Consider the following 16,095-nt stretch of genomic DNA (forward strand, 5'->3'; position numbering starts at 1 on the left):
TCATTGTGTGCTAGTCATTTGTGAACACTACTGAAATCCACAGTTGCTACTTCAAACTGAAATATGGTTAGATATATATATGTTTATTTTTAGAAAGCCAACAATTTAGTTAATATTCTTCCACAACCCTGTTGATCCAAATTGGGAAAAGTGGAGATCAGATTCCCAAGTGCTTCCCATTGTGAAGCCTAACAGACAGACTTCAGCGGTGTCGGCGTATGTGTGCCAGTGCGCTGCAGTGATAAGAGTGTTTTATGAATGGGTTCAGTGTTTGTTTCCTCTGCCTTGCACTCTCGCTTCCTGTCCTCTGTATCGTCATGCAATAAATCTCCGGCCCCGATAGTGATCGTGGCAAAGCCTGTTTCAGGTGCAACCCCCCCAACACTGCTGAATCCCTGCCAGACTCCTCGGGTTAAGAGCCATACTACACCATGTGCAGCAGGATGGTGCAGCAGGAGATCCATTATAACAGCTCTACTTTTACAGCTGGCACTACATGAGAACAAAACCAAAACGTATTCTTCACATGTAGGGGATGGGATACCTAAAATTACACAAGCTTGGCAGTTTGTCAATATGTTTCATGATACATGTATCCCTTTGAGCAATCGAAGAGGGGGGGGGGGGGGGTGTTCTTCCTTTCTTTCCTTCTTTTTAGACTTTTCCCTCCCTCACTTTCAGGAATGTGGACCTACATAGAAAGATTTTTTTTTTTTTTTGCCTTTGTCTCCTCAGTCTGTATACCAGGACACTGCCAAACTGTGTACCTGTGTGACCCAAGAGCACCAGTGATATATTTGTGTATTACTTTACAAAACACAGGGAGCTATCACTGATCAAATCACAGGTAACATTACATGATAAAGACAATGGCTTTCCTCTGTAGACATGTAACCTGGCAGACAGTGGGAACAATGTACCTACTGTTGGTAGCTTACATGGGCCGGAGGAAATCCTGTGCTGTTCTCGTTTTTGAAAATGTGGAGCACTGTAGCTTTGGGTTTAAGGTGAGGAAGCTCCACACTGGTTAAGTTGTGGATTCCCCATGGAAGATGGAAACCCCTTTGTGGTAGTTGTGTGTGGAAGATCGCTGCAGGAAACATGCAAACGGCACTCCATGGATTTTGTGATGTCATCGTTTGTTTCTTTATCTTAATGACATTTCGGAGATTTGGCCACTTATCATATTAGTACTTACATAATGTAAAATACCAAAGCAGTTTTTTGCATGCCTTTCAGCTAGTTAGCTCGCTAGATTTAGACCAAAACTCCTTATTGCTGCTTGAAGTTAACAAAATAGAATTTTGCTGCTTAAATTGTATTTGGGCTTTTTTTCTGTCAACAAAAAATATTTCATCAATATAAACAGGTAAGCAGAGGAGTATAATCATGGTCTGTTAAGCGCAACCCTGCCATTACGTACCATATTTCATTTTGCCAGCGCATTGAAGGCCCATTGCAGCTGTGTAGAGCCTGTTTTCATTACGTTGCTTGATTGTGACTTGTCTTCATATTGATGTGATTGTCTTCTGTTTTAATATACCCTCACTGGTGATGCATTGTTACTTAATGAAAAGACATACGAAGGTTCCAAGAAAAGCAACAACATTCCAGGGGCCCCTCTGGACCACTTCCACATCCATATCTCAAGAGACTCTTTATTTTCTCCCCCCCCTCCCTCCTCCAAAAAGTTATGAGACAAGTGTGTATCCCAGGCCGGCGTGTGACGCACTGCCCCTGCCGCTCCCTGCACACAATGGGGCCTCTTTCTGGACTTTAGGGGAGCCTCCGGTACCGTAACCCAGCTGTTCTGTTACCGTTTTATCAGCTCCTAATTTTTGTGCTGAAAGCCGTGCACCTCTGCGCGGATGCACGGCGTGCTCATGCAGAACAGAGCGAAAGGCCAGGCAGAGGAATGCCCTCCTGCTGGGAGTCTGGGGAATAAAAGCCCTGCGACCGCCGGCTCGGCCTCTCCTCTCCTCCCGCACACTGCACGGCATTGTGTGCCGCCGCCGCCGCGCTTTAGCGCAAAGCCCTAGTGGCTGGCCACTCCAGGTGCATGGGAACGGGGGGGATGAGGTGATGGGCCCCCAGCCCAAGCACCCCCTTGCTAGCTGAAGGGAAAGAATAGGCTACACGTGTGCCTGTGGGCAGACAGATGCACCTTCATCCTCCAGCAGAGGTTATAAGACGTTTATGATAAGCAGAAGGATCCAGAAGAAGAGAAGCAGAACTTAATAATGAACTATACGTGAGAGTTACAAGTCGTCGTCCCATGTTTGTGTCTTCCATCGCTTCGATCTTTCACCTAATGAAGAAAGTCAAAGGCAGAATTTTTCACTGAGGATCAAAATGAGTCTTAACAGTCCGGATATATGGTTGATTGTCCAGCCACGAGGAAAAAGAATCCCAAAGTGAGAGTGGGCTGAATGACATTTTGGGCCCACAAAGAGGAGGCCTGTTTGATTTTTGGGAAAACAGTAGATGCTGTTAAAGATGAGTAATGGTGGTGTTGTGGTGCCAACAGTATGGAGGACAGCTTGGGAAGATCAAATATATGCTCGCTTTCAATATTCCACGTCAGCCACATGCCGTTTTGATAGTTTTCCATGAAGATGCCATGGAGATAACTCTATTAAGTTTCAACTGCCACAGAATCATCATGTAAACTTGTGGATCATACTGTTTCTTGTTGCGTAGTTCAATGCTTCAAACTATGGTATTCTCGTCCCAGCATCTTCTCTAAAATGCTTTTAATGTTATGACTATGACTGAAAATGATCATCAATTATATTTGAAATGGTATTATGCTAATTGTTTCTGATATTCCTTCAAATTGAAAATACACTTCATCTGTTGTTTTGCATGTGTGTGTTTCTTCAAAGTGCAATTCCGAGAGGGTTCTGAAATAAATACTTGTTTGTATTGTTTGTATTAGCAGATCTTTTAGTGCCTTTACATTGCAGAAACCAAGTGACACTGCAGACTTTATTCAAAAACATGTTTCCACTCCTGCATTGCTTTGAATATGTATGGAACAATCTAGACGAGTAAAAGCCTTTTCTTTTAGCATATGGTAGCACAAATACCCTAACCAAACACCCTTTTGATGGGCAACTCTGGTCTTGTGGTCTAATATAAAAACCAGTCAGTCTACCTTGTTGCACAAAACAATGTTTGCTTGTTGGAGGAAGTACACAGAAATACAACAAGGCCAGTGAGTGTAATGGTATATGTTGGTACTTGCCCAGAACGCCCTTTCACTAAAACAAGCCTGTTCATCAAGGATACTGTACACTGCTGTACAACAATGCCTCATGCATATGTTTTAAATCAAGGGCTTCCACGTGCACACCCTCTCATCCTTCTTGCTTACCTTCTTTACATCGAAAGCACTCTCCTCTAAAACCTGATCACATGATTTCCTTTTGACAAGAAACCCGGAGCATTGTTTGGTTTTCACTTGGATTTCCCAGCGCTTTTTTCCCCCCCTTAACTTTCAAGGCTGATGTCTGTTTGTGGTCTTTGCATTCCTGCACCGAGCCGTGCCCAGTCTGATTTTATTTATTTAGTCTTTCCTTTAAAAAAAAAAAAAAAAAAAAAAAAGGCACACAGATAGGGTTTTGGGTTTGACTTTCCCATAGAAGCTGACAAACTATCAAGTGACATTATAATTTGATCAGTGTTAATAAAAGCTCGACATGACTCTCGAGGCTGACAGGGCAAGTTGAAAACCACGCTCTCCTGGGATAGGAGCACAGGCCAGCCTGTGTGTGCCAAAGAGCACTGGGCCTGGCTTGGGTGAGAGCAGCGCTGGATGGGTTTCAGCAGAGGCCTGAGACCTCTGCTGCCAGACAGACCACACTAGGAGCAATTATCCAGGACACTCACTCATGCAAGCAAAATAGTTCTAGCTGAACAGTGGAGGAGAACCGACATGCCATACTAGATGGTCCACTCGCCGGCTGAGATAGGTGGTTTAGGTTTCCGGAGAGAAAGAGAGTTGTGATTTGGAAGGCATCGAAAACAGCCCCAAATTAATGTTTTTGGTACCTTCCAAGGGTCCAACATTGCAGCACTAAAAAAACAGCGATTTCTTTTACTGTTACTGTTTCCATGGTTATGCAGGGAAAGTATTGTATTTCCAGGCAAGTAAAGAAAAGAAAAAAACTTCATCCGAAGGCATGTATCTCTGTAAAGGCTGAAAAATTAAAGGATTGAAATGGCCTGTTTGGACACTAACCAGGGGGATGTTAAATGTAGAGCAGCATGTTTCAGATAAGCATGGCACTGACCCTGCCAAACAAACCTATAGGAAAAAAGCACAGTCCTGTAGAGCATAGGATTCCCACACAGACTCTTTTATAACATGGCCTGTCAGCAAATGAATGGCTAGCAAACCAGTCCATTAGGTTAGGCAATAAAAAATTAAAAAAAAAATTGTTTTCTCGTTGTCTTTTACTGATTTAAATGGCATATATTTATATGTTCAACAGATTTGTCAACATCATGCACAATTTATACGATATACAGAATACAGGTTTGTAGACTACTCATAAATAAGAAAGGTGTTTGAAATAATAACTGTAAATATAAGGATTGTATTGGATAATGTGCTGTTTGAAAAGTTTTGGGTACAACTGGTCATCCTTTACAATTACATTTTCAAAACGATACTCAGGCCACAGGCCAAAAAAATCTTGGGATGCAAACCATTCTTTGAAAAGGGTTATCTGAATATCTGAATAATGCTTTAGAAATTACAAATACATATCTATTCAGGCTTTTTGCCAATGTTTTCCCACATGTTCTCTCCTCAAATTATGTATAAAATATCATATTTTCATAGTGGGCTGAGTCTAAGAAGCTGTTAAAATGAATTAAAATGCACTGACTGAAACCACAGTCACACTGCGGTCGATGAGAAAGAAATATGGCTGTAGAATGGATCCACAGCGCAACTACCACAGGCCGACAGGCACACATGTCTCAGGGCCTCCGCCTTCTCTTATTAGAGCAAAATCTGTGCAGAAGAGCTCGTGTTTCATCTGACAACAAGACGATCCCTCAATGTTTATTTTTCTGTGTTTTTAATGACAAGATTCGTCTGTCACCCACCTATTCATTATCCTCCGGGGAATAATAACTTAGACAGATTACAACCACATCCTTGTCATGCAGGAGTAATAACATAGACAGTGCTGTGCATGGTAAGCACTTGCTAAACAAAAGATAACATTGATGCCGCTACTAAAAGCACTCACACTCTCCCTGTGCCCCAACTTACAATCTAGCCGGGCCAAAAGGGAGATGTAAACACTGTTCAGTCATTCAATCCTCCACATTAGACGGCTGCTTTTGACAAGGAGCCCCTGCATCCCCGGACAATGCGGCTACATAACACAACCTCTCGCTGGGACACTGCTGAGTCTCCACAGTGACACACTATCTCACAGACTGCGTTTCACCCCAACAGTTGGTCACTGTAGCGAAAAGCAGAGGAAGTGATCATTTCTGAGGCTATCGCTGCCCATCATATGAATATAGAGCAATACAAGTACTTTAAGTTACTTTAAGTTAGTTTGTCTAATTCAAAAAGTCACTGGGTGAAGCTCTAGTTTAGTTGTCAGTGATCAGCTGCAGTCATGACCATCGTGGGTTTTTAAAATAAATCTTTTCTCTTCCACGTTTTATTTTTTTATGTTTATGTTTTACTCGTCATTTAAAATAGTTTTTGGAAGTCTATCCATTTTTTCCTGTGCCATATTTGTTTTCGTAAAATCTTCACTGTCTACAACCAGACTGGAAATGGACAGTCTACAACCAGAGTCATGTACGTGGTGAGGTCTGCACTCCATGCCTGCCTGACCGATGGATTCCACAAATGACCAGCCCTTAAGGACAATCTTTCCAGTTGACAGTTTCACTGACAACTTCCTTCACTTCCACCAGGGTCTGAAAGGTCATGTGGTTCTCAAAGACCTAGTATATGAAATACAGAATGACTAATTAGTCTTTGATATACAGTTTAATACAGTATGTTTGTTTTGGAAGTGAATGTCAAATACTACACACCACAGCCACAAAATGAAATGGCTGTACACAGATGTTTGGTCTCTCAGTGTCATGATAATGAGTTTTAATTGTAAGGCAAATATGGAATAGTGCTCTTGAGAGATGTGATAACAATCATGGACAGACAGACCTTTAGGGACTCCATGTTCCATGACAAGACCCAGACTCCAGGGTGAGTTGGGTTCCCAGATAAAGCACTCATTTGCAAAAGTCAGATATCAAACAAATACACCACATACAAATACACTTTTACAATAATGACTTGTCCTGTTAAATTAAGGACAGACAACTTCTGTATGAATGTGCTTTGGTTTGATAACCGTGCTTTCAGCCACATTAACTTGTGGGTATTTATAATTAAAAGGTCTTACAAATGTAATGCATTTGTTTTCGAAAATTACAATGAAAGAGCAATCTGAAATCAGTTTATCAAAATGAGATCATGTGGCTTAATGTAGATCTATTTTTGTTTGAGCTTTTAAAATAAATGTAATGTGATTTATGTGTATAATTCTTTTTTCTGCTTGTACATTTCAGAATACCTTTGAAACATGATACACAGTATGGTAAATCATTAATTATGTGTCTTCATGTCAGTGGTACAATGTTAAATAAAAATCATGTGTCCAAGTCAAAGCATTCTTCGAAGTGATTTAGAGATCACTTACATTGTTATGAGATTACATTGCTGTAACCTCAAGGCAAAACTTCTTTCAAAGAGCTGATTGAAAGCAAATGTGATGTTGTTTAGATAGAAGAGATAGAACAACATGTTGATTCTGACTATCATTTTAATAATCACGGTAAATCTTTGTAGAGTAAGTATTCTTGTTCTTTGAAGGCGCACTCTCAGTCAAGATTAAGAGATTTTGATGGCTTCATGTGTAATCCCACAACGGTAAATATTATTTTAAGTCAAAGATGAATCAAATAGTTTTCATCTTGAAGGCATAAATGTGCACTGATATGGAATACATGCACGGTCAGAATATTAGTTACGATTAATTTTAAGTAACATCATGTATGGTGGATAACTTGTTTTCCTAACACATACCACACTTTGCTTGTACAAATGTTCTTTCAAGGTTCTTTAGAAATAAATAATAAAATCTGAATGGTGAGGGAAAGTTTTGCAATACTGTTCGCAACTGGGCAATTTCATCTACTATGAAACCTAATCTTGAGCTGGCAAGAACGGGCGATGACAGATTCTATATCTAAGGTCCCATTGTTTGTCCGTTTTCTCTCAATAAAGCTTGCAAATTGCTCTGATCTGAAACACAAAGTGTGCTCTCACTCTTGAAACAGTCTGAATAAGCGGCTCGATGGCATCTGAATTGGTGAGAAATGGTGGGGATAAGAATCGCTTCCTACATCAAAGGCCCAGTCCTGACAGGGCACGATAGGATGAGAGGGAGCCCTGACAGAGAGGCAGATGGTACACACTGATAAAGAGGAAGTGAGCACCTCCAAGAGCCCTCTGCTGTCAGCTCTCTGTCTGTGTTGTTGTTTACCCCAAAGTAGCCAGCTAGACTATCAAAATGCTGTGTTGTTAAGAAATGCTAAGCCCTTAAAATAATGACCCTCGTTAGCTGTCTTGTAGGGTTATCTCTAATTGAACAGCTCCTAACAGAGAGCAGTAATGCAGTAATGACTAATTTACTACTGTTGCTTTAAGTATTAAGCATTTTCTGACTAATTGTTTTGAAAATAATACCTTTCAAATGTGAAGCATTGTCATCATCGAAACTTCAAACAAAGCAGAAACAAAAGATTTACTTGGTGGAAATCATTGGCCTTCCAGCTTTACATGAAAACCCCAATGAAGAGCCACAGTTGTCCACAGCCAGTTCCATGATGGTCACGCGCAGTGCGAACCATGAGCGAAGCTACCAGCGGACATCTGCGACGCCTTTTGTTTTTGTCCCTCCTCTAATTAATGAGGTTGCAGAAGAGCGCCGACTTGATTGAACGGCTTTCTTCCTTGGTCCCTTGTTTTGGTGCTGTAGCAGAATATTAGCATCTGCCCGAGTTTTGTTCTTTCTCATCCTGTATATTTTGCAACAAGCGGGAGACCTCCTCATTCTCAAAGGGGGCTGAAAAGGGTCTTTGTTTCCAACTCTGAACACCTGGAGGGAGTTATCTCAGACAAACTCCCTCGCCCTCGCCCTTGCCCTCCCCTTCCAAACCAGAGATGGACCACTGTCTGCCCAATCAGCAGAGCCAGTCCCACAGACAGAGACAGTCACAGCAATGGGAAACTGCCTCTCCCATTAGTGATCACATTGTCCTTAAGAGGCTGCAAGTGATCTCCCATTGAGATGATTCCTGCAGAGGCAGCCCGACACGCAGCGTCAGCTGGTTGGGTACCATGGTGGCCGTCCTGTTTACACTGTGTGTGACTGTAAAAACAGACAAAAGCATGTTTTTCACTCTCTCTGTTGACTTGACTAGACCTTGATGTTATTTCAAAAAGTATCCATTATGTTACTATAGTCACGCCATCAGTTGTTCACTCACTATTTGTCTTAAAACATCTGAAGATGTTTGGAGGATATGGAGTTGTGTTATTTATTGTCTTCTGCCTATTTGTTATTTTGGCAAAAGCAAATAACAATGATAATACTGTAGTGTTCAAAATGCAACTGCAGACCTTACAATTAGCTTGGTAATGACCAAAGAAAGCCTTCAGCCATGATGTGCTGGGGGGAAGACTTGACCTTCATTAAAAGGTGTGAAACTCCAATTAACCAGAGCATCCAAGCTTGGAGTATAAGGGCACCTGCTTCCCCTTTCCCACGATGTGGAGGTTATAAGGGAGCACTTCAAACACAACTCTCTTTACTTTTGTACAGTTTATATATTCAGTTTAAAGATTGTAATGATAATAATAATTTAATTTAATTTAAGTTCTTCTTTAATTTAATTCTTATTTTGTATCTATATCTTTTCTTATCTATATTGTTTTTTTAGTTGATATTTTGAGAAGGTTATTTTGTTTAAATTATGCACCCACTGAGTAGATACACTACAATTTCCATAGCATGGAAATGTCTTTACTTTCCTTTTCCTTGTCTGTCCCGTTCCGGAAACTGATTTCCCCATTAGTTTTTCCAGCTCCACCTTTCACTTTTCCCTTTTCCCTCTCCATTCCTTCCTGTCATTCCTTTCGCTCAATCACTCTGGGTCTCAGCCTCATTAGGAAGTGTTAGAAAGTTGCTGAAGTGAGAAATGGGCCCTCGAAAGCTCGTTGTCCTAATTAAACTTTGACAAGAAGAGTGACAAGAAGCAATGGAGAGGAAACAATGGCAACAGTGTTTGAGTATGAGCCCAAAGCTGGGAAAGGCTTTGTCCTCCAGAACAAAAGCATTTGTTTGCATGTGTTCAACTCCATTCAACTTCACCAGGCCCAGGTGCAAAAACCAACTTCACGATGAACATCACAACTCATCACACCTTTGCACGGCTGATGACTGGCCAGCAGTCACCCCCAATCCCCCCTCCGGAACTAGATCAAAGCTACTGTGTTACAATGTAAATATTGTGCTGGAGAATTAATTCACACTCATTACTTCCATTGCCTGACTGCAGGACACTGCCAATAATTTGGGGGTACAGTAATCTTTTTTTGAGTGAAGTCGGACTAGCTATTTTGGTGCACCCAGCATAATTATAGCAGTATCAACTTATTTTTCCATGTCTTTTTGGTCTTTTTGTCTTTACTTTAGATATTAATCATCCAAACTTCTCTATACTCATAGATGACAAAAGGTATGTCTAATCTATATTTTGCAGTCCTAATGATAGTTGCAGTGTCTACATTTGTAGTAAATGTTATCATAAAAGCAAAGACGTTAAAGAAAATACCTTTTTGTGTGGCGCAAGAACAAAAAACAGCCTCATCCCAAACGTGTTTTTGAGCACGTTTTTTACATCAATTGAAACAGTGCAGTCCAGTATGAAGACAACCACAGCGGATGTTGAAGTCATGTACACCTATGTCTCTGAATAAAAGAGCAAAAATCTCAGACCCGAAAGGAATTTCAAGAACAAATGACCACAGACTATTGAATTAACTTATATTATTCGTTACATGTTGTTCCATTATTCACCGTCTGCCCACTGTGTAGGAGTATTTATTGAACTCACGTGTTCAATTGAGCTTATTAGGGACTCCAACGGTGAATGCCCATGAATATGTTTACAGGGGCGGGGTTGGGACTAACTTGTCCAGAGGGAGGAACTTGAAAACTTCTTATAAAGCCTGCTGGATGAAACAGTGTCCAGTCAACAACTGCTCCCTGTACACAACTTTCTGTCTTCATCTATCGCAGTATGGCACAGAACGGAACTATAGAAAATGGACTGTCTCAAGGGGACATTGTGCCTTTTCCCCAGCCTGTGAAAGTACCAGAGGTTACACATACACAGGTAAGATTCCTAAGTTTCATAATTGCTACTTTAACTTCGATGAAGTTATCAGTCGAATAGACCGAACTCAAATTCTCAGGCGCTGGGATTGTGTGTGTCGGTAACTTTATTACTTCATTTCATAAGCATGTTCGTGGACAGAGTCTGATGCGAGGTGTTTCTTTTTTTTATATCAGGACCATACATATTCTGGGACTTGAAATAAATTATTCAAATAATAAATAAGTGAATGACTACTCGTTTTACCAAGTAGTGGTTAAAATGTATTGTTCCATGGTACTAGACTATTTGTCCAGCAATTTTTTAGCATCTGTTTTTTTTTCTCCTGTATAGTCTACTTTACCATTGTGACTGTTTTTAATCCAACAGATCTTTATCAACAATGAATGGCACAACTCGATAAACGGGAAAAAATTTCAGACAGTCAACCCGGCAACAGGTGTGAAAATCTGCGAGGTTGAGGAGGCAGATGAGGTATGTGACTGTTCTGAATTCACCAGCAGGTGTATATGGCCGAGGATTTTTGTTAGGCCGCCAGCAAGTGCCGTGGTCTTGCCACTCCACTAGATTGTTGACGTGGGATTGTAATTTATGGCATACATTTGAAAGAGTTGAAGTCCATTCAAGATCTCACGTGGTTTGTTTATATATCCCATAATGTCAGGCAGATGTGGATAAGGCTGTGGAGGCTGCGAGAGCTGCCGGTCAGAGGGGATCTCCGTGGCGCAGCTTGGATGTGTCCAGTCGGGGGAGACTACTGCACAAATTGGCCGACTTGTTGGAGAGAGACCGAGTCCTGCTCGCAGTGAGTTGATTTTTCCTGTGTCCTGTACCACAGAAAATTGGAAACCCCAAGTTATCATTACATAACATTTACCGTTAAAGAGCCGTTATAATAATTATATTTTTTTTAGAGCGTTACAATTATTTTGTAAGAGAGCATTTCCCAGCTGTTCACTCACAGCTTGAGCTCTTTTTATTAAATGCCTTTACTGTTATCACTTATCATAACATACAATTTCATAGTCATAAGCTGCTATCAACTTCATAAGCATAATGTTTTTTAGAAATTACAGACCACCGTCCACCCGCCCCCCATCCCTTACACACACACACACACACACACACACACACACACACACACACACACACACACACACACACACACACACACACACAAATGTTAATACCACTTTTTGACGAGAAGCAGTAAGACTGTCCAGTCCAATAAAAAACTGAATGATGAAGCCTGTGGTACAGCCAAGGGCATTGCAAAAATCTAAAACAGCATTGCTTCGTATGACATCATAAACACCCCCTCTGCTTCTCCTAGTACACTGGTGACTTTTGGTTTCTAAGTGCAGTATTACAATCTTTGTAATTAAACCCCTGCTTGCTTTAGTTTTCACTTCATTGAACTGCCAGATTGCATTAAGGAACACATTTGTGAATGAAATTTTACAGATGTGAGTGAAGTAATATTTTGGGATCGCATGTGACTGCTAATTGCAAACATGTTCTATAGTTCTCTGCTGGCGTGTCATTAATTAGAATAAGTCCCAGCACTGTTTGGGGAAATACAAAACAGATTCACTATACAAAAAGGTAAACGTGATCTCTTTGGTTATCCAAGCAGTTTACTGATTATCTCTTAATTTGTAGTGTTTTAAGTTAATTAACGTGGAAGGTCTGAAAATGCAGGCCTGCATCTTGGAAAGTCCATGAAAATGAGGAGAAACAGTGTCAGCCGAAGTAGTAGACGACATCCATCTTGTAAACAAATCATACATGAGAAGACCAGCTCACTCACTCAGAGGACATCAAACACTTCCTCCGAACGTATAGCAGAGTACAGAGCCAAGTAATTTGTTATCGGTTGTTGTAGATGTTATCAGGGTTACCAGATTAGCAGGTGATTCATTTTGGGAGGAATTAAATATGGAAATGTAGTGATAGGCCCTTAGCAATACATTTGAAGTCTGTAATTACGGTGCTTGTTTTCTGGGCAAATCACAATGGGATGTGCATAGTGCATGATCTATTACAATTGCATTGGCCAATCTTTCAGTGCATGCCAACCCTGGCCTACAAAAGACACAGGCCTGCCAGCGGTTCTAGAAACACACCCACTAATGCTCGGGTCCTGGTTCATGTCTCTCCATTGTGCTCTGTTTGAGGGGGAGAGAAGAATTTATTTTCTTATTATTATTATTTCATCTCTGGATGCACAAATTCCCGCAGCATATTAAACTGTTGGTATGTACGGCGCACATAAAACATTGTTTTGTAGCAACCACTGCATTACATTAAGAAGCATTTATCAGATATTCCTTTCAATGTTTCTTGAGGGTAATCTTGGATTTAATATGTATGTCAGTCAAATCAACCATCTGGGATTTTAAATAGTATGGGACTTGCAATACATCTCTAGAGTGTTTTTTTATGGTGGTTGATCTAATTTAATGTTATTTTCTTTTCAGACCCTGGAAGCGATGGATGCTGGTAAACCTTTCCTGCATGCTTTTTTCATTGATCTCGACGGCAGCATCAAAACTCTGAGATACTATGCAGGCTGGGCAGATAAGATCCATGGCAAATCACTACCAGTAGGTAAGTGTCTCTTCTATTGTGGCTCCATTCAGTTGTGTATTTCTTTATTTAGCTGGAAGCGTTTGTGCTGTCAGTCATGACATGCCATGGCCACTTGCACAGCTTGCACCGCTGCTTCCTCCTTCCACAATGCGGTCTGAAAGAGATGAGTTAATGGTCGCTGGCTCAAGTCAGGGGGGTTAGCGAATTCTTTTCAGCCCTGGGTGGTATCTCGTCCCCTCTATAATTCCTCCCTCCTTCCCCTGCCACAGTGTCTCTACCACACCGCAGGGGATCAAATAGACAAAACAGGCGAGCACTCCTTCCTCCCGATTACATTCAAATAAAGTGTTAAAAGACGAAAGGGCCAAGCGCACAAAGGAAAAGGAAGAGGCTCTGATCATAATCGTTGAGGTGCATCAGCCAGCGACGGGATGTTGCACTGATAGGATTGGGCACCCAAGACGAGATTAGAGTGCAGCTCACTTAACCCCCCCCCCCCACAACCAAAATGGTTTCCCCTCTTGGTTGGCCTCTGCCTCGCCCCAAGACCCAGTCCCACTCACATCCGTTTTATGAAAATAAGTTCCCCTTAAGTGTTCCTGGAGCCGTTTGCCCTGGCTATATGTAAATTTAACCTTTGATAACCAGTAGTGAGGGATCACCCAGAAACTGGGAGATAATGAGTGTCAAAGATGGCCATTGTGTGAGGGAGACTCTCCGTCTGTAATCACAGGTGAACAGCCGCGCAGGGAAACACGAGAAGGTCAGAGAGGAGAGGGGCTGGATTTAGCAGATTATCAGCCATGGTTTTGACATATCCTACCGCAGACGATACAGCAAATGTCATGTTATAAGGCAGGGAGTTGCTGTGGTCTAAAGATGCACGTAATGGGGGTTGGTTGTTGTTCAGAAGTAGTTTTAAAGCATTGATAAAAAATAATTCAACCCTGAGAAGTTAAGTGTTTTTTTGTTTTTTTTTAAATGGCTGAGATTTTTGACCATGTTTGTGTGCAGAGTGTATGTTGCTGAAGAGAGGCTTAAAACTTGGTAATAGTGTAATGATTTTCTTGATGTGGCATCGTACTGTGTGCTCTGAAAATATTGCTTTATTTGAATTGGCATGTACAGATGCCATTCAGTTCACAGGCTTTTATTATATGGCTCTTTATTTCCACTTACCATCTCTACCCAACAGACTTACTGAAAAAAAGAATATTAGTTTCCAAAATGTTTTTTATTGCCCTTGGTGTTTCCAAACACCTGCTGTTGCTGCCCCGTTGCCTGAAGTACCAGGCCTCCCAAATACTTCCCCTCTAGCGCCGTAAAACACTGAACACTGAGGAGTAACGCAGAAAAGATGTCGGCAATTCTGACATCTCATTTATCCGTGATCCACAGCAGGGCCGGATCTCAGGTTTCAAATTTGTCTGCCTCTCTCTCTCTTTTTTTTACCTGGCCATTTGTGAAACAGGGATGTGGTTAATCATTCCAACTCCCTGTTTACAAAGGAGAGGGTACAGTGCAGTACAAAATAATAATGTGGCAGAGCTACCTTAAATTACCTCTGGCTGGATATCTGATTCCACCGTGGAGGAGAATTGGAGAAGGAGACTACTGACAGGGAACAAAGGTGTGCATCAGAGCCAAGGGTAGATCTGCAAAGAGTTTGAACTGCTGCCTACACCTTTCACACTTTATCCCTCTCCCATTACATTATATCTCTGGTAAAATATATACACTCATCCTGGCCAAATCTTTGTGTGGGCTGCTGAGATGTGCGTTGGCGTTTTTTCTTTTTCTTCTTTTTTTTATTCATGTTTGGTTTCGGTGCCCACATCCAAGAGCTTCTCTCCTGACACAAAAAAAACTCTAGGTATATCAAAGGCACATGTTTGACAATGCATTTAAAAAACAGCGGTTAACGTTTTGTTTTGTTTTTTTGTGTTGTCTCTTGCGCTTCAAACAGATGAAACTTTTGTGTGTTTCACCAAGCACGAGCCTGTCGGTGTTTGCGGAGCCATCATTCCTGTAAGTATGAAAGAGGGTCTGTTTCCACCCACTGTCAGCTGTTTCACTTCCTTCAGATGAGCGGCCGAAGCTCATGATTGTATCTGACGCAAGCACGGAATCTCAATTAAGCAAATCAGACAGGTCATACGCATCATCATCTCGTGTGCAACATTTCCTAATCTTCTTGCAAAGGCTTACAGTCGCGATCGCTCGTACGCAAATATTTTAAATGTTGTAATGCTTGCTGTGCCAAGGCCCGTTTTCAGAATGACTTAGCAAGTGCACAGGGCGCTCTGACTCAGAGGACAACACCCCCCCACCGGCCCACCCCAAACACACCCGCCGCACCCAAGCATCCCGTGGGCCCCTGACTCTCTTGCCCCCCCCCCCCCCTTCTCTTAAGAGACTGCCTGTTCCACTGGCACACTCGGTGATGTTGTAACTGAGGCCTTTCTCTCATCCCTTCCCTTCCCTGCTCCACTGCTGGGCAAGGGTTTTTTGGTCCCTGATCGCCGCACTTCACCCTCATTGTTCGCCCCTCTGTGTAGGCCGCGATGTTATCAGGGCGTGCACTGCCACAGAGACACACAGCATGCACTTGGGGGAACTCCGGTCCAGGTGTTTCCTTACAGTGCCGGAGCCGAGGCCGAGGCTGAAACAGAATCCACACAGGCGTCAGCCAAACAGGGGACACAATGCCACTCCGATTCCTCCATCCTTGCCTGATGCGCACGTCCACTGTATGGCACAGTCAGGCTGTGAAAGCCCCAGCAGTGTGCTCTCACCCCATTAGTGACAGCTTGTATAGCTCTAGTACTGTGCTGAGATCAGATCCTAAATCATATTATTAACTACTAATGAGTCTTTGCTGATTAATGGAATAGAACACACAACACACAAATACTTTTCTGGAAATTCAATCTTAAACTCAGCTTTCGCTAATCGCGTGCCCACGTTTCTTAATACCAGCACAGGGTACAATTACAA

The 16,095-nt window shown here is 41.9% G+C and overlaps 1 protein-coding gene across 1 annotated transcript; it reads left to right on the forward strand.

The window, feature by feature from the left end:
• The first annotated feature begins 10,347 nt into the window (after positions 1-10,347).
• LOC122131699 (aldehyde dehydrogenase family 1 member A3-like) lies at positions 10,348-15,437 on the forward strand. The gene is made up of 5 exons (XM_042706345.1): positions 10,348-10,506; positions 10,876-10,980; positions 11,171-11,311; positions 12,987-13,116; positions 15,065-15,437. The coding sequence occupies exons 1-5, from the start codon at positions 10,411-10,413 to the stop codon at positions 15,184-15,186; spliced, it is 594 nt and encodes a 197-aa protein (XP_042562279.1). The 5' UTR covers positions 10,348-10,410; the 3' UTR covers positions 15,187-15,437.
• The last annotated feature ends 658 nt before the right edge of the window (positions 15,438-16,095 follow it).

Source organism: Clupea harengus, unplaced genomic scaffold (genome assembly GCF_900700415.2).
Source record: "Clupea harengus unplaced genomic scaffold, Ch_v2.0.2, whole genome shotgun sequence".
In the NCBI taxonomy this organism is placed as follows: Eukaryota; Metazoa; Chordata; class Actinopteri; order Clupeiformes; family Clupeidae; genus Clupea; species Clupea harengus.